The 18,334-nt window shown below is 39.0% G+C and overlaps 1 protein-coding gene across 2 annotated transcripts in view; it reads right to left on the bottom strand.

Annotated features, from left to right (window-relative positions):
* Positions 1-18,334, bottom strand: part of LOC108434669 (VPS10 domain-containing receptor SorCS1) — a 287,574-nt gene that overhangs the window by 18,679 nt on the left and 250,561 nt on the right. For both annotated transcript variants that reach the window (XR_005131141.1, XM_017709989.2), the window contains exons 16-20: positions 16,311-16,444; positions 8,353-8,466; positions 7,638-7,809; positions 6,912-7,098; positions 1,884-2,017 (exon numbers count right to left, since the gene is read on the bottom strand). Coding sequence is in view for 1 of the 2 variants with exons in the window: in XM_017709989.2 (XP_017565478.2) it covers positions 1,884-2,017; positions 6,912-7,098; positions 7,638-7,809; positions 8,353-8,466; positions 16,311-16,444 (741 nt within the window). In the remaining variant the exon portion in view is untranslated. The remainder of the gene's footprint in view (positions 1-1,883; positions 2,018-6,911; positions 7,099-7,637; positions 7,810-8,352; positions 8,467-16,310; positions 16,445-18,334) is intronic.

Raw genomic sequence — 18,334 nt, 5'->3', positions numbered from 1 at the left:
TACAGGACCAGTAAATGTTTGGTCATGCCTAAATGAATGCATGTTGTATAAAACTATAACAACTTGATCTAACTCAGGGGTGCCAAACGGGGGTTCCTCTTGAGTCAAAGGTCTGTAGAGATGAGTGTTTTCCCTCTTCTAACATTGGTCAACTCAACAGACTTTGGTTGACTTTACTGTAACACTGTAGACTTTCCTTTTTTCAGGTGAAAGCGCTGGTGTTGCATTAAAATTTGTGGAAGAGAACTGAAAAAAAAATGTTTTATTACTAAAAAAGAGCTGAAGAAAATTCTTACATTTTCGAGTAACTCCGTCTCTTCGGATGAGCTAATGAGCCAACAGTGCTAACTGATAAATGTTGGAAGCCATGGATGCTGATTTTTTTTCTCTCCTCATTGGACGAAATGCCAACATGTTAGTTTGTAATAGAAATACATTTTCATTGTTTGTAAACCAAGCTAACATCAGCTACAGTTAGCCTAGTTTGCAATAAAACTGTACTAGTGCTGCCCACACTATCTCTGCCTTCTTAGTCTCACTCTAAACATTGTGTCCTTAGCAATACGTTCATGTTTCGTGGTAGCAAAGAATAACGTACATATTTACAAGCAAAGCTGTCAAATTTACCAGTTGTTTAAAAGCATAAAATTACTGTTTAACTGTATTTTTTTATCCTATATATTTTCTTTGTCTTTTTATTTTAGAGTTGAAATACTGGCACAGTAGTGCCCTTGCACATCCCTCATAAATACACAAATGTTATACATAAATGCTTGAAGTTTATTTAATACAAGTATAAATAATGAACATGCTGCCTACACACATACTTATGTCCCAATGATTTTATAAACTAAATGCTTTTTTTGAAATTCAAATAGTTTTTATTTAAATTATAAATAAATGTGCTTTATTTAAATAAAATCCTTTAATGGATTTTAGTTTTGGAATTATTATATAACCCTAATTACTATATGTCTCTATAAGGCTAATTATTGGAATTTCTGTCCTTGTTAAAGTGTTCGAACCAATAACCCGTGTTCAACTGCCAAGTTTATCACTAGTGAAAAAGGTGGAATTGCACATTATCTGTTATGTAAGAAAACTGATATTTCCTGGTTTCTGAAATCACTCAAAGGCCTTTTAATTATAAAACCAGTAGTCCTTGTTCTAAAATCTAATCCATGTTAGAAACCGTTGTAAACAGTACTTAAAGCTTTCAATCTTTGAGACAGAGGAAAAAAATTCAAGCTCTGTCCATCCTTCACTGTGAGGAGACAACTCAGCACTATGAGTCTGAAAGGATGTATAGCTGTCAAGAAGCTGATACTGGGAGAAACAAACAAGAAGAAAGGAGTCCAGACCTCAACATCTCTAAATGTTTTGGCGAATATCTTGATCATGAGAAGCAAAAAATGCAACCAGCCTGTAAGACTGATCTTTGGAATTTTTGGAAAGATGTCCCTGCAGATTTCAAATAACAACAAGGCTTCTAAAAAGAAGGAAAGCTGCGATAAAGGCTGCACACGCTTTGTGGAGTTGCGGAGACTGTATAATTTTTTTGTTATATATGTCTTCTGAAAACATTATTTGTACTTAATGGCTGTTTGGGCTGGTAATTAAATAAATAAAGGACCGTCTCTGAACTTTTTACATGCTTTGCATCGTGCCTAACACCTCTTAAATGTGGTAAAATCACTAACCCATGGATTATAGCTTTAATAAATGGGTATGAGTAGGCATGTCCAAACTTTTGACTGGTACCATAGGAGAATTAACAGTCAGACATTTGCTTTTCTACACGCTGCACCTTTAAACCAAATCCCACTCTCAGCCTTACAAAGACACAGCGTATGATGCATGAAGGCTGAGAGAGAATACAGTACCTCTGAGTTGTTCCCAAACCACCAGATGTAGGTGACTGTTCCCACTTGGCTCGGCCACAGAACTGCTGTCAAGTTGACTTCCTTATTTTTCACCGCCACAAAGGGAGCAGAGAGATGGATATACTCCAGCTGACCTAGTGTAAGGAAAAAAAAAAAGAGCATTGAGGCGGAGAAAATAAAGCCAGCGATAGAAAACAGGAGCGGGGAAAAAAAGAAGAGAGGGGAGAAAAATAGTTTACAAGGCAAAGTCTGCTCCTGAAATTCAAAACTAAACAGCCCCAGTGAAAAGAAAAAAAGGAGAAGAAGGAAAAAAAAAGAAATGAAAAAAGAAAGGCGTCTCCAATATATTCACTGCTATTCCTCTCAGGGAAGCTTCTGCCATCTGTGGATGATTTTTCATCTCCCATGCTTTGGAGGCAGCCGCTTTCTTTCGCTCCATTTCTGTGTTTATGGGCACGGCTGGATTGACAGATTGGAGGACGGAACTCTCCCTGATCAATAACTCAGCACCGTGGCATCTGTCTGCCTCAAACACGCCGGGGATGGTCAGCTCAGTCAGGGGTGAGAGACGGAGTGGGGCCAGCAAGATATTCTATTAATGTTCCCATTGATTTCCGAGCACGATCTTCACGTCAAAGCACAGGCCGACAAAAATAAGAGAATGTGTTTTCTGTTTGGAGGACATTGGCTGAAGCCAAATTCCTTTGTTTGACTGTGTTTTCTGGTTGTAATGTGTTGAGATGTTATTTGGGACCCTAAACTCTTAAAAATAACGCTTTCTTTAGAATGCTGCCATAGAACCACTTTAAGCTTCCCAAATAATCTTTCAATTGATGAAACATTGTTCTGAATGAGATGTCCGAGCAGTATTTTAGAGTTTAATGAACTTTCACATGATATAAAGGTTCTATACTTTCCTAGGACTGTGCGTCCATACCAAGAACTATTTAGGAACTTTTGTTTTTAAGAGTGTACGTGTGTTCCCAGGTGGAAAGGAGTGTTTCTCACCACATAGGTCATAAACAGCACAAATGCATTTAGCCAATAATTCTAAACACAAGTTAAATGGAAATTCCACTGATGTGCCGAGATTTCTATGTGAATAAACTGTGTAAACAAAGTTTAAAGTGGTCTGATGTGAAGGCTCGAATTGTGGTGATGGTAGGGACCAGATGTCAGATCTCCAGAAAACCTTACAGAAAGTTATTACATAAAATTTTACTGAATATACTGCCTGACCCATAGGAATAACCTTAAAATCTTTTTTTTTTTCTTCTAGAAGACAATGAAATCAGATGGAAAGAGAAAAGAGACTTTTGCCAAAGTCTCTTGCTGCTCAGATATTTTTATCCAGAGAACAAGAGCCCAATGATCTTGTGTCTCTGCTTGAGTTTCAGTAAAGATCTCAATAAAGTCTCACATTGTGCTTAGATGTGCCGAGATAATAACTCAGCTTTATTCTGCAACTGAACTCTCATCTCTCCTTGGTCTCTTCTGTGTCTCAAGTCTCCTTTCTGTCTAATGCCATTTCTCCTTAGACATTTTAGGAAAACAACCAACAAAGAGCACATTTACTAAGAGAAGCACTTGTTACTAACAGTCTGCTGATACTTTGCACTGGTGGAGGTGCCCAGTTTAGCTGGTTATCTACTAAGAAACACCAAGCATCAAGCAAATGAATACTGGTACAACTTTGTAATAAACATATGACCAGCGCAGTGTATTTCTCATGTACATTTTGTATGAAATTCTTCCAGAGTGGAGATAAGATTATTTTAAATACGCATTTGTTTCAGGTTCAAAATACAACACACAGCTTGGGCTCTGGGTCCAATCTCCTTGAGAGGGGCTGGACTTTATTCTTTTCTGGAGTTGCCCATGGTGAGAGGTGGCGGGCAGGTGTGAGCTTTCTCATAGCCCCTCGACTCGGTGCCTGTATGTTGGGGTGGACGGTGGACGAGAGGGTAGCTTCCCCACTCCTTCGGGTTGGGGAACGGGTCCTGACTGCTGTCTGTGCTAATGCACCGAACAGCAGTTCAGAGTACCCAGCCTTCTTAGAGTCCTTGGGAAGGACGCTTGAAAGTGCTCCTCCTGGAGACTCTATTGTCCTACTGGGGGACTTCAACACTCACGTGGGCAATGACAGTGTGACCTGGAGGGGTACTGGAGAAGAGAGTCCTTGAAGAAGAGGCTTATAGTCAAACCTCGGATCCAGGAGGAGCAGTGCAGGTTCCGCCCTGGTCGTGGAACACTGGACCAACTCTTCACCCTCTCCAGGATTCTGGCGGGCTCATGGGAGTTTGCCCAACCAGGCCACATGTGCTTTGTGGATCTGGAGAAGGCATTCGACTGTGTTCCCCGGGGTATTCTGTGGGAGGTGCTTTGGGAGTACAGGGTACATGGCTCTTTGCTACGAGCCATTCAGGCCCTGTACAAACAAAGCAGGAGTTTGGTTCGCATGGCCGGCTGTAAGTCAGACTCGTTCCCAGTGAGAGTTGGACTCCATCAGGGCTGCCCTTTGTCACCGATTCTATTCATAATTTTTATGGATAGAATTTCTAGGCACAGTCAGGGGAGGGTGTCGTTGAGGATGTCCGGTTTGGTAACCTCAGGGTCACATCGCTGCTGTTTGCAGATGATGTGATCCTATTGGGGACATCAGGCCGCGAACTTCAGCTTTTGCTGGATCGGTTTGCAGCTGAGTGTAAAGTGGCCGGGATGAGAATCAGTACCTCTAAATCCGAGACCATGGTTCTCAGGCGGGAAATGAGCTTTGGGTAATGAACGAAAGAACGAGATCGCGAATACAAGCGGCCGAAATGAGTTTCCTCCGCAGGGTGTCTGGACTCTCCCTTAGAGATAGGATGAGAAGTTCCCCCGCGACCCGAACCCCAGAGAAGCGGAAGATAATGGATGGATGGATGGATTACTAACATCAACATTACATATAAAAACTCAGAAGACACTGCTTGTTTGGCCAGAACCAGCACTGTAAATAAATCTGAAACGGTAAGTTTCTATACCAAGCAACACTTCACATCAAACCACTCTGAATGACTTTGTTACATCACAACTGCTGAATTTACCTTGCATAGGCAGACTAAAGGAAGCAAATCAGGCTTGAAATTATTTTCCTCAAATGATATCTTAGACTGTTGAATGTAATCATATGCTTTGTAATAGCTTTTCAAATCAGAGGAATGATTTTTGGTTTAAAAATAATCAACAAAATAGCAATCAGGTTTTTTTTTAGGAAAAATATTCTGTATGTATATTCTGTATACATAGCTCACTTTGTAATTGACAATGGAGGGAAGATGCTTTTTATTTGCTTAACTTATATTTGCTTAGTGCATTCTAGATCAATTGTATATAACAGTGTATAAATATGGATCATTCTACTGAATTGTTTAAAAGTCAGAGTTCAAAACATTTTAGACTCGTTATTTTGATTTAGAATGTTTTTACTTTGACTGACCCTATACTTTAATTAATTATACTTAATTGCAGAAAAAACACAGAAAAATCTTTACTTAATTACATAAAATATGGTTACTGTATGTCAGTAGTGACAACTTTTAATTTTAGACACTGATTTTCAGACTTTTGGACACGCGTACTAAAAAAAAAAAACAAAAAAAAAACAGGTCTAACTGTTCACCATGTGGCCATGGGGGACAGGCATGCAGTCTTACTTATTGCTATTAAACACAGGGGTTTGGCTAAAATAAGGCTTTGCTCGTGAGCTAAAAGGCTGTGTTGTGGTAATGAAAAGAAAATGTGGGAAAAGACATTTTTGTTTAAAATTAAGCTCATGATGAATCTAAATATTTGACCTCAAAGTATTAAAAAAAGGACTATTTAATGTATTATTTGAATTTTAATTTAGGAGTAATAGTTTGAAATAACCACCTCACAACTGTAAATAGCCAAGATTTGTAAATGTATTGTTGTTTGCTCCCCCCTTATTTTATTTTTATAAATAAAATAAATAGTGATTTTATATTAGTGTGTTTCTTTAACCATTTTCAAACCTCTCCTCGAGGAAGCCCAGTATTATATGAAGGTAAAAATCAACTCCTGGTTTGACCGATCAGTCTCTGTGGTGACTGTGAAGGTGTCAAGGAAAAATAAACCCAAGAAATTCTTGTTACTTTTTATTGTTTTTATGTTTATTTGAATTATGAATATGACTTTATTCTAATGTATATTGTGATAAACTCACTGCTGAGGTAAATATATATATTTAAAAACACAGTTGGTGAAATAACCCTCCTAGATATTCCACGATTAACTGAAGGGCATTACTGAAAAGTGGAAGCTTTTAGGAATCACGTAAAGTTACAGAGTGGGTTGCTGAGGTGCATAGGGCATAAAAGTCACCAACACTCCGGTGATGGAATAACTACAGAGCTCCAAACCTCCTCTGGCATTAACATCAGCATAAAAATCTGTGTGCCAAGAGCTTCATGAGTTTCCATGGCAGAGCAGCTGCATGCAAGCCTTACATTACCTAACACAAAGCCAAGCGTTGGATGGATGTAAAGCACACTGCCACTGGACTCTGGAGCAGTTTAAATGTATTCTGTGGATGTGACAGTCTGATGGTCTGGGTTTGGCGAATGCCAGGAGAACCTTACCTGTCTGACCGCATTGCAAGTTTTCGTGGAGGAAAGACGATGCTATAGGACTGTGTTTCAGGGGTTGGCCTGGATGTCTTAGTTCCAGTGAAAGGAAAGACATTTTGGACAATTGTATGATTCTAAATCTGTGGGAACAGTTTGGGGAAGGCCCATTTCTGTTCCAGCATGACTGTGCTGGAGACTGTGCTCTATATATATATATATATATATATATATATACACACACACACACACACACACACACACACACACAAACATATTCATATATATGCCGTGTCCATTCAGTGGATGTTTATCAAAAGTCCTTTTAAAATCTCATACCAGCATATGTAAGTATACATATCATTTTCAATGATCTTAGTCTGAAGGACTCAGGTTGACTTACATGTAACATGTAAAAAAAGCACTGCTGTCTCAGACCCAAGGTTGTTCTCAGCCGTGGCAGACACTCTGTAGATTCCAACGTTCTTGTAAATGTGTTTGATCCCATCCTCAATGGAGCTCACGTTGGAGTATGTGATAGCATTACCATCACCAAAATCCACTGTGATGCTCGTCCTTGATCCATCACCCTGTTGAAAAACAGAAATGACACTAATGAATTTCACATTGTCTCTGTAATTACATTAGGCATGCATCAGAAGATAAGGCCTCAAAAAAGTCTCTTTTAGGAAAAATACATCACTCATGGCTTCCCTGACATTGACAAAGCCCTAATATCTATAAGTTCATCCAGCTATTGCTTAATTAGCTTTATTCAGAGTCTTCTCCTGTGCCACTGAGGGGAAATGGAAATTTCCAGGCAAAGCTTTCACCTTTTAAAAAAAAAACTTTGCAGCATGTAATACTAGAGCTACAGTTAGTCTGAATTAAACAGTTAAGAGCTAATAGGTGTTGACTAGTGTTAGGGACAATTGCTTTGTGCTAAATGAGGACACCTGTATACTTTCTGAAAGCCATGTTAGCATGTAGGTCACGCTACTCCTCAGTAGTGATTGAAAACAAACTGGTGGAACCTGCTAGCTTTGCGCAAATGAATCACCATGTTATCAGTGCTACCCACATTAGCATTTTGGGTGAAGTATTCATTTAGTGTCTAGTGATGAATCACCTGCTCAAGGAAAACGAGGAAGGTGACATTGTGGCTCAGCAGGGCTGTGAGCTTGCCCTCGCTTGTGACCAGGTGGAGGCCTTTAGGGGCCTGGCTGGGGCACGGCAGTCTCCGGGCTGTGTACAGGTCCACCACACCGGCTGTGCAGTTATCAGACACCACTTTCCTGTATCTACAGACACACATACACATGGGAAACCAGGTTATAAATGACCCAGAATTCACATACTGTGGGGAAAATACGGATTATATGAAAATACTGTGAAACCAGTACATTCAAACATGCACTATGTATATGCAAACATATACAGTATTGTATAACGTCAGAGACCACTTTTCATTTATTTAATTTCCACTCAAAACGGCCACAAATTACGAGTTACTCAAACACAAAAAGCAGAAAACATATATAAAGTAATACAATTAAACCTCATGAACTAAATATCATTTCCTTTTTATTATTATTTAGCATATCTACCCTTTGCCTTTAATACTTTTAATAATTCTTTTTGGGAGACTTGCTATCAGCCTTTCAAAGAAATCTCCAAAATTCAGTCTTTGTAGAATAAAAACAAGAACTTTGTTGTTATGTGCTATGAGTTAAACGTGGGAAAATGGTTCAATATCGCTAAACTGAAAATATGAATAAGAACAAAGAGTTTATATCCTGATTTGTTTTTAATATGTTGATTCTGAATGAGTTACATCAGCTCACCCAGTGCTGTTGAGGAATGTGTGGCCTGTAGTGCAGCTTCTGGACATGGATGAGGGCTGAAACCAGAAAGCTGGAGTACACCTGCCGTCTGTCCTCCGTTCATATCCATAATCACTGCAACACGCACAAACACACATGAATAAAGAGTCAGGAGACTCAGACGAAGACATGAAAAACACAGCGAGGCACAGTAAAAAAGCAAACAATACAGGGAGCATTATTTACTACAGAACTACAGGTTAATAGGGTATTACTAATGGACATGTATCAACATGCATATGTTTCGCACCTCATTTATTCCAATGGAGAAAAAGTGTCATTTAACAATGACTGTGTTTAAATGCACTTAATAATCTAAGAGCAGAAAATCAGACTTTGTCAGTAATCTGATCAATGCATTTACATATACCTAAAGTGAACAGATATTGGGAAAACTCAAGGTTATCGTTCCAAAAGTGTTTTGCTGCTCGAGGCAACGCTGCTTGCTTATTTTCAGTACCGAGGTGTTTTTGCACATGCACAGACTGATAAAAGACTGAAAGAAATTAGAGTAGGAGTTTATAAGCACTGAGAAATCTGATTACCTAGCTAAAATACAGCTCTCTTTATTGGATTTCTTAATCGTATTTCTAGACCTTGATCTAATAATCAGAGTATGTTGTTTACATGACCATTTGAATAACGAGGTAAGTGCAGAAATCTGATTATGATCGGATTATTGAGTGCATGTAAACACAGTCACTAACTGAAAATCTTACGCTCGTTTAAAAGTTTGTTTTCAATCACACCATTCCCAATCAGACAGAACCATTCCAGAGATAGAACGGTGTTGATATCACAAAACTGCAGGATGAATTAGCGGTCAAAAATCTGGCAGAAGCACTAGAAGTAGAAGTACAAGTAGAAGAAGAAGGAGAAGAAGAAGAAGAAGAAGAAGAAGGAGAAGAAGAAGAAGAAGAAGAAGAAGAAGAAGGAGAAGAAGAAGGAGAAGAAGAAACCATTGGATAACAATAGTATTAGTAATTAAGACTGCTGTATTGCAATTAGAGCTTTCTGAATTTCTTGACCATGGCATCACCAGGATTTGAACCTGAAACCTTTTGACAATATGACAAAATAAAAAATTTAAACCTGAAATAAAATAGAGGCAACAGTGAGTGGTTGGTTAGTGTAGTGGTTAACACCTCTGACTTCTAGACTGTAGACTGGGGTTCAATCCCCTGCCTGGGTAAGCACTCTACACTATACCAATAAGAGTCCTTGGGCAAGACTCCTAACACCACCTTCACCTACCAGTGTAAAGCAATCAAATTGTAAGTCGCTCTGGATAAGAGCGTCAGCCAAATGCCATAAATGTAAACCAAAAGCACAAAGAATTCTGCGTAGCTCCAGTCCCAATGTGAGTTTTTATATTATGTAAGGCATATGAGCAAAAATGTAGCACAAAATGTGCCTTCATGGGTCTAAATTTATTGTTTACTAAGACTTCAGCTTATCACACAATCTGTGCACAGACCAGCCACTTGCATGATCTCAGACCCTGAGACTTTACTCTTCTTGAGTGTAAGAAGTGGGACATTTGAAGATTCACAATCATATGTCAAAAAAGTGCTATTTAATCAAAACATCAACATAAAATGACATGTTCATAATAAATTGTTGTTGTTCAAAGAAAAATTTGTAACTCCAATATAGCTACTCTACAGGAGAAGGCCAAAACATTCTTAATTTTGACGTGAGTTAATGTAAAGAGGAAATGTTGGAGCACTTCTGTGGGTTCACACAATGTACAAGACAGCTGCCATTTTAAATGATACAGAAAAATTAAAATCAACAATAATGTAAATATATGCTTTCATTTTAACGGGTATCAGAATTTTTAGCCCCAATTTTTACTACAAACTTCAAAATGTTCATATTATTCAGGCCCTAACAGAGATACTAGTAATATATTTCAAATTCTAATTAATCATTTGAACCCTCAATTGCACCCATGTTCTTAAAAAATATTAATGTAACTTAAATTTATTAAGATTAAACATAATTTAAAACTAAATTAATTAAAAACTTTGTTTTTCAGAATTTCACTGAGTGTAAAAGGTAGCCAGTATTTCTGAACTGTTAAAAACATGTACCCAACATATATACACACACACACACACACACACACACACATATATATATATATATATATATATATATATATATATACACTGCTCAAAAAATAAAGGGAACACTTAAACAACACAATATAACTCCAAGTAAATCAAACTTCTGTGAAATCAAACTGTCCACTTAGGAAGCAACACTGACTGACAATCAATTTCACAGCTGTTGTGCAAATGGAATAGACAACAGGTGGAAATTACTGACAATTAGCAAGACACACTCAATAAAGGAGTGGTTCTGCAGGTGGGGACCACAGACCACTTCTCAGTACCTTTCTGCTTTCTGGCTGATGTTTTGATCACTTTTGAATGTTGGTGGTGCTTTCACACTCGTGGTAGCATGAGACGAACTCTACAACCCACACAAGTGGCTCAGGTAGTGCAGCTCATCCAGGATGGCACATCAATGCGAGCTGTGGCAAGAAGGTTTGCTGTGTCTGTCAGCATAGTGTCCAGAGGCTGGAGGCGCTACCAGGAGACAGGCCAGTACACCAGGAGACGTGGAGGAGGCTGTAGGAGGGCAACAACCCAGCAGCAGGACCGCTACCTCCGCACTGCCAGAGCCCTGCAAAATGACCTCCAGCAGGCCACAAATGTGCATGTGTCTGCACAAACAGTTAGAGACCGACTCCATGAGGATGGTATGAGGGCCCGACGTCCACAGATGGGGGTTGTGCTCACAGCCCAACACCATGCAGGATGCTTGGCATTTGCCAGAGAACACCAGGATTGGCAAATTTGCCACTGGCGCCCTGTGCTCTACTGTGGAGTGTGTCAGCAGCCTTACAAGATGAAGCTATGGACTGGCCTGCCCGTTCCCCAGAACTGAATCCGATTGAGCACATCTGGGACATCATGTCTCACTCCATCCACCAACGCCACGTTGCACCACAGACTGTCCAGGAGTTGGCGGATGCTTTAGTCCAGGTCTGGGAGGAGATCCCTCAGGAGACCATCCGCCACCTCATCAGGAGCATGCCCAGGCGTTGTAAGGAGGTCATACAGGCACTTGGAGGCCACACACAATACTGAGCCTCATTTTGACTTGTTTTAAGGACATTACATCAAAGTTGGATCAGCCTGTTGTGTGCTTTTCCACTTTAATTGTGTGTGTGACTCTAAATCCAGGCCTCCATTGGTTAATAAATTAGATTTCCATTGATTATTTTTGTGCCATTTTGTTGTCAGCACATTCAACTTTGTACAGAACAAAGTATTCAATGAGAATATTTCATTCATTCAGATCTAGGATGTGTTATTTGAGTGTTCCCTTTATTTTTATGAGCAGTATATATATATATATATATATATATATATATATATATATATATATATATATATATATATATATATATATGGGGGGGTATTCCTCTTATGACAGCAATGAGATCTGTTTTGGAAAACAGACTCTGAAGCGTCTTCTCTCGATCACTTATCTCACCTAACGACGACACCAACAAGACTAAAACGTCTCTTTAAAGTGAAGGACGTCTGGAGTGTCAGACATGCGATCGATCACAGACTCGGCTGTGTTTGTCTTTATGATCAAGTAGCCAGACAACACAAGCTTAAGTTGCTTGTCCTACAATTAAAACCCAATGTGACTGCGCAGCCCCAGACGATGGGGACAAATTGCTGCAATTATGGCTACACGCTACACAGATGCGGCTGCGTTGTGATAGTTAATGAAAGCTATTACACTCCCTGATTAATGTCTTTCAGCGGGCGTTCTGAGCAGCGTCAGCACCCGAGAGGCCTCAGGATTTGGGACGCAACAAAAAAGCAACATTAAGAATTCGAATAATTCATGGGAAAATGAGAAAAGCGGTGTTCTGCTTGCAGAGTGGGGGAACGGGGTGAACACGGTGAATGGGTTTAAACTTACAAAGCAGAGGGGTGTGAAGTCTTAGAGGGGAAGACATGAAGCCAAGTAAGAGGAGCTGTGAGGCTCCAAGAGCACATGATGATATAGGGTCATAAAGAAGCAGCACACACATTGGCTTGTATTGCTGCCTATGTGGGGTTCTCTGTATTATTAGGCCTAAATGCTGCTGCACAACCGAACCTCTTTGGCTTTAGTTATTTCTTTTTATTTTATGTGTAATTTTTCTCATGCAGACCAGCTAAATGTCTCCACAACACTAAAATGTTCATGTTTTCCATTAGTAATACATAGTAACATATACAATACATGATGTTACAGTGACACACAACATTTTTTGGACTGTATCGTTGGTGTCCTCCATATGTCTAGAATACTGAACAACTGTATATTATCATGAAGACAGACCAATTGCAGTCTGTACAAATAAAAAACTGCACGGTAACAAGGAATAAGCAGTACTATAAAACATATAGTTCTGGTCCTAAAATCTGATGTGACAAGGCCGCGTCTGAAACTGTTGTAAAATCCATAATTTACACACACCTATGACTACCTCATAACAATTTAATTTTGCATTACTACACCACGGCATAAAAAAACCTTGTGATGTTAATGGAATAATCTTGAACTCTTGCTGCTTGTGTGCCAACTATGAAAGTTTAAAAATTCTAACTTCTACAGTCAAATACTGCGGCATTTATGGAGTATGGATGTGTCCAAAATGACTATTTTTAACCATAAAATATGGGTTGCAGTATCCAATTCATACGTAGTGCACTATGTAGGGAGCAGGGAGTCACTTGAGATTCAGCTGCAGCAGGAGAAGAGGGTGCCACTGGATTGGTGCTATGACTTGTTGTGGTAATTTGATGATCAAAACGTACTTATAAAGCAGGTTTTTGCATTAAACAGTGCTGTATTATTATATCTTTAATGTTACACAACAAAAAGTTAAAAATTCACAAATTCACTGCAATATACAGCAATGGGAGGCCTCATGTTCCCCTCATTCAGAGGCGCATGGATGCAATGACACCACACTCTAAAGGAACTACATTTCTTGGCAGAATACTTGTTTATGTTCATTGTTGTTAATAATAACAAATTACTTTCTAGAAAACTGTGCATTATTGTGCATGCAGTATTTTTTTTATGTTTGGCACCATTTTATTAAAGGAATAAGCCACTTCCCATGATAAAATCGCAGTAATGCATGGCCTCTCAGGGCTTAATTGGACAGCAGCCTAATATGCCTCAGTTTACTGTTCTTTTCCCCTCACTGATATCTCCTCATGTTTTTCCTTAAATCATTTTTGCACATTCTCAATAAAAATAATTTCTTTGCATTTTGTACAAACCTATAGAATTACATACCATGATAATAAATAAATTATAACACGCACGTCAAGTATTGTGCTTGTACTGACTGTAATTTTGTAATATTTTCTTCTTGTTTATTATTATTATTATTATTATTACTACAATATTATTGCATTCTCTTATTTTCCATTATCCTGAGAACATTTGGTCTCTATAAAGAGTTGAATATTTGGCCACACAAACACAAACACAGAAAACACAAACACACCCATATTTCCAAGCCCTTTTCTTGCCTCCATCACTGTTTTCCTCTCACAGCTGGGAGCTGCACAGATGAGTGGTTTCCACTTAACAGAAGCAGCCTCAGAGCTAATCTAGCACAGCTTCCCTGCGATGCTAATCACAGTGGCCTAGCCATGACGGTGAACTCTGTCTTGTTTTCTTTTTTAATACATCACTCCATTGTTCACTGTACAGATCTTCCAGTACATAATATGCATATTCTTGTTATTGGAACAAAACCTCAGATCTCCATGGTAACTTTTCAGGACAGGAAAAAACCTTGCAATGGAAGTTAATGTAAACAGACTTTGAAGTGACACTGGATAATTTCTATTTCTGCACAGCTGTGTGTAAAAGTTTGAACATTCCCAGTCAGACCTGGATCAATTAATGTGCTTTATGGGGCCGCTGTGAGTAATTATGACAGCTGTTTTGGCTTGTGGTGGGAACAGGCATAGTCTGCATTGAAAAATTCTTGGTTTTAAATGTAGTTTGAATCAGGTGCTCTTTCATGTCACAGGGAATAAAAAAAAAAAACAGTGAGGAAAAAGAGAACAAAACTCAGGGACCCCCTAAATTAAAACGTCTTTATTGTATTGACATGTCCTAACTGGATAGTTTAAAAATGCCCACGCGCTGTCAATAAAGTAAAGACATTTTAATTTAAAGAGTGCCTTGGTTTGGAGAGTTGTTTTCCCCCCTCATAGAATACTTGTCATTGTGTTACTGTTCATCATGACCCTGGTGCTCTCCATGTTTCCTCTAATGACTGCTTAGCAGTTCCAGTATCCAGCCACTACCTCTACTCCAGACATTCAAAGCGTGCCTGGTGAAGCTCTAAAAGCAAGACCTGATACTTCAGCAGAGCATTGCCAAAGCCAAATATAAACCATCAGCCACAGAAAATGTTGGTTGTCATTCTTGTTGGTAGAGATCTGTCAACTGTATTTTTTCAATGTATCCGTGATCTGAACAATTATGCTTAAATCAGTCAATCAGTCAATAAAATCATTATAAATGTACAGGGAATTGTCTATGTATGAGTTTTCAGCAGCCTGAAAGTTCTCAGCATGTGTGTTTTGCAAGATGCAGTGTGTGTCATCCTTGACATGAATAGTCAACAGCTCCTTCATGTCTCAATCATTCCAAGTGACCACTCATGTATTTTGAAGGACGGTCCTGAAAGCAGAAGATTTGTGCAACTTGAATGGAATTTAAAAAATCTCATTTTGATTATTTTTTCAAATGTATAAAAGGTATTTAAAAAACTTATTGGTTAAAAAAGAGCAAATTTCAGTGCTAGTGGAAAGTGAAAATGAGAGTGAAAGCCTGGCAAACAAATAAAGAAAATAAGAGTTTTTGTATATATATATATATATATATATATATATATATATATATATATATATATATATTTTTTTTTTTTTTTTTTTCCCCAATAAAACCATTTAGATGCTTATGTAAACCTATTACCTCTGCAAGTTAACACTGACTTATTATTCTGGGCCATCCATTGGATTTTACATAAGTACCATATTTATCAACTGAAGAAAACCTAAAATATTTAATAGCGCAAAATAAAATAGCAAAAGCAAAAACTATATTGATACATTTTGCTTAACCATGTTAAAAGACAAAACTTGTTTCATGTCTGAATGTCTCAAACCATTTGTTTCATACATGAATCTAACACATTCATGCTTACATTTATCACTGGATTTGCTGGAATTTGCTGTATAAAAATCAAGTCACTAAACTCTTTCCTGTGAATACATTGTCAAACGTTTCTGAATGAGCTCAAACCACATCCAGCTCTTCATTTAGGTTATGCAGACTTGTGTGGTTCAGAACACAGTACGACACATTGTGAACTATACAAACAAAAATCCTGATTTCTAAAATGGTAGCGCTGTCGCCTCACAGCGAGGAGGGCCTGGGTTCGATTCCCCTGCCGGGCGACCAGGGTCCTCTCTGTGTGTAGTTTGCATGTTCTCCCCGTGTCAGCGTGGGTTTCCTCCGGGTTCTCCGGTTTCCGCCCACAGTCCAAAGACATGCAGTCAGGCCAATTGTACATGCTACATTGCTCCTGGGTGTGAGTGTGTGCGTGATTGTGTCTGTCTGTCTGCCCTGCGATGGACTGGTGACCTGTTCAGGGTGTATCCTGCCTTCCGCCCGATGACCGCTGGGATAGGCTCCAGCACCCCCCATTTTATTTTACAAAAATAAAAGCAAACGGAACATGATGAGGAAAAATAAAGAGAAAGTTTGTTTCTTTGTGCTGGAAAAAACAGAGAGTCACTCACCATTCAAAATCAGATTCGGTGCAGTCACACGGCTCCGACATCACGCTGACTGAATAGGTCTTACCCATAACACATCTGGCTATGGGCTTCAGCTTCCGGTAGATTCTCTTCACGCCCATCAGGCAGGGCTCGCCCTGGAAGCAGATTTATAGTTCAATCTCAGAAAATTCTTTTTATTTATTTATTTATTTGTTCTGATTTCCCCTCTCCTATGAATAATTCAGGTTCAGCAGTGATGGTGCATGCATAGGCACTGAAGGTAGAAAAAAGAGAAGGGAAAAAGAGAATAGGGGAACGAGTTGCACACAATGTGCATATTTCACAATTCCACATTTTCATATTCTCATCAACTCTGTGGGGTCTCTTTTTCAGAAGGTTGCAGGGTTCCATGCCTTTCACTTATGTTTCATGTATATTGCACTTGAAGTTGTTTCTTCTCCGTCCCACTGCCCCATTACACCCACTGAAACCGAACTGTTCTTTTTTTTTTTTTTTTTTTGAGGGATAGGATTTGAGCTGGTTGAATAAAAATGAGACTTTCCTGTATGAAATGGAAGCCCATTTATCTTCTTCTGTTGCATGTATCTGGACTTTATTTGAGTTTTTGCATCAGAATAAGTGGCGCAGAACTGGGCAAACAATGAAACCCATATAGCATTTGTCATCTTCCCAAAATGCATGACTGTATAGTTTCAGAAAATACAATTCATACGTTATTCTAATTCACAAGCTGGGGATGCTTGCTGTACACTACACAGTGTAATACAAAACTTTGAAACACATTTGTACCTACACATGGAGGCCTTAGATATTCCTGGTAGTCACAGAGCACCCTAGATTTATTACATTTCCAGAACTCCCGTTAAGTGTAAGTTATTCACCCAGAGATATTTCTGGGGAGAAATCCACTTACATATGGAAGGAGAAAAATGAGTGAAAAAAGCAGGAGCCTCCAAACTTGAGTTCAAAAAATGACTAAAATTTAGAGAGAAAATGGGACCCCTACCATGCAAGAACCGGTAGACCACCAAAACTATTAGATAAGCAGTATTGAAAACTTTCATCTTTGAGAGAGAGAAGAAAATCAAGCTCCACTCTTACTTCAGATCTGAAAAAGTCCTCAGTTGTTTCTGTCCATCTTTCCACTGTGAGAAAATGTGTAGCTGTAGAAAAAAGCTGAAGAAGAAGCTGTTTGTGTTGGTGCTCTCTGAACAAAGGACAGTCCACTCCAGAGCCCAGATCTCAGAATGACTACATGTGCTTGGGATTACTTGAATCACGAGAAGCAGAAAATGCAACCAACTTCAAAGCCTAAACTTTGGAGGTGTGGAAAAATATCCCTGCAGATTTCTTTGAAAATAAAATCAATGTATCAAAGTAATAGAGGCAGACTTTTTCCTGTCAAATATGTTTTTTCTACTTTTTTCACTGAAACTAAAAACTTAACTCATACTTAATGGCCATATCATGGGTGGTCTCTGAATTTCACACAACATGTACTTGCTAAAGAAGCAAACTTTAGACATTTAAATGTCTTGGCTAATTGGCTGCATTTGAGGAAAGGGCAAAATTACTAAAATAGGTTTCTGACCAAACTATTCCTTCAATTTCAGGCCATTACACTTAAACAGTGGAAATGGCAGCTTTGACATTACACTACTGAACGGACCTATAAAAGGAAAATGTAATGGAGTGGCCCACAGAGTTATACATACTCCCCAGAGAGTGGACAGTTGGCTGTTGGCCTGGGCTCAATCATACAGTATTCTCTCTGTGCAAACACATACAGGCTTTAGCAGACTCTGGAGGACAGCATGTCACCACTGGTTAAAAGAGAATCACCTGAGTGGCTTTGGATGGAGAGGTTGAAGAGAGTGCTGCTGTCCGCAGCTCGGCTCAAACAACTGAGATTAGACCTCACAGATGTCATAAAGATTGGAAAGAATAGGACTGGGCAGTGACACATCTGATCAAGCCTTGATATGACCAGCTCCGAGAGGGGTTATAGTAATAGCCCAAGGAAA

Source organism: Pygocentrus nattereri, chromosome 12 (assembly GCF_015220715.1).
Source record: "Pygocentrus nattereri isolate fPygNat1 chromosome 12, fPygNat1.pri, whole genome shotgun sequence".
In the NCBI taxonomy this organism is placed as follows: Eukaryota; Metazoa; Chordata; class Actinopteri; order Characiformes; family Serrasalmidae; genus Pygocentrus; species Pygocentrus nattereri.
This window is presented reverse-complemented; position numbering and strand designations above follow the sequence as displayed.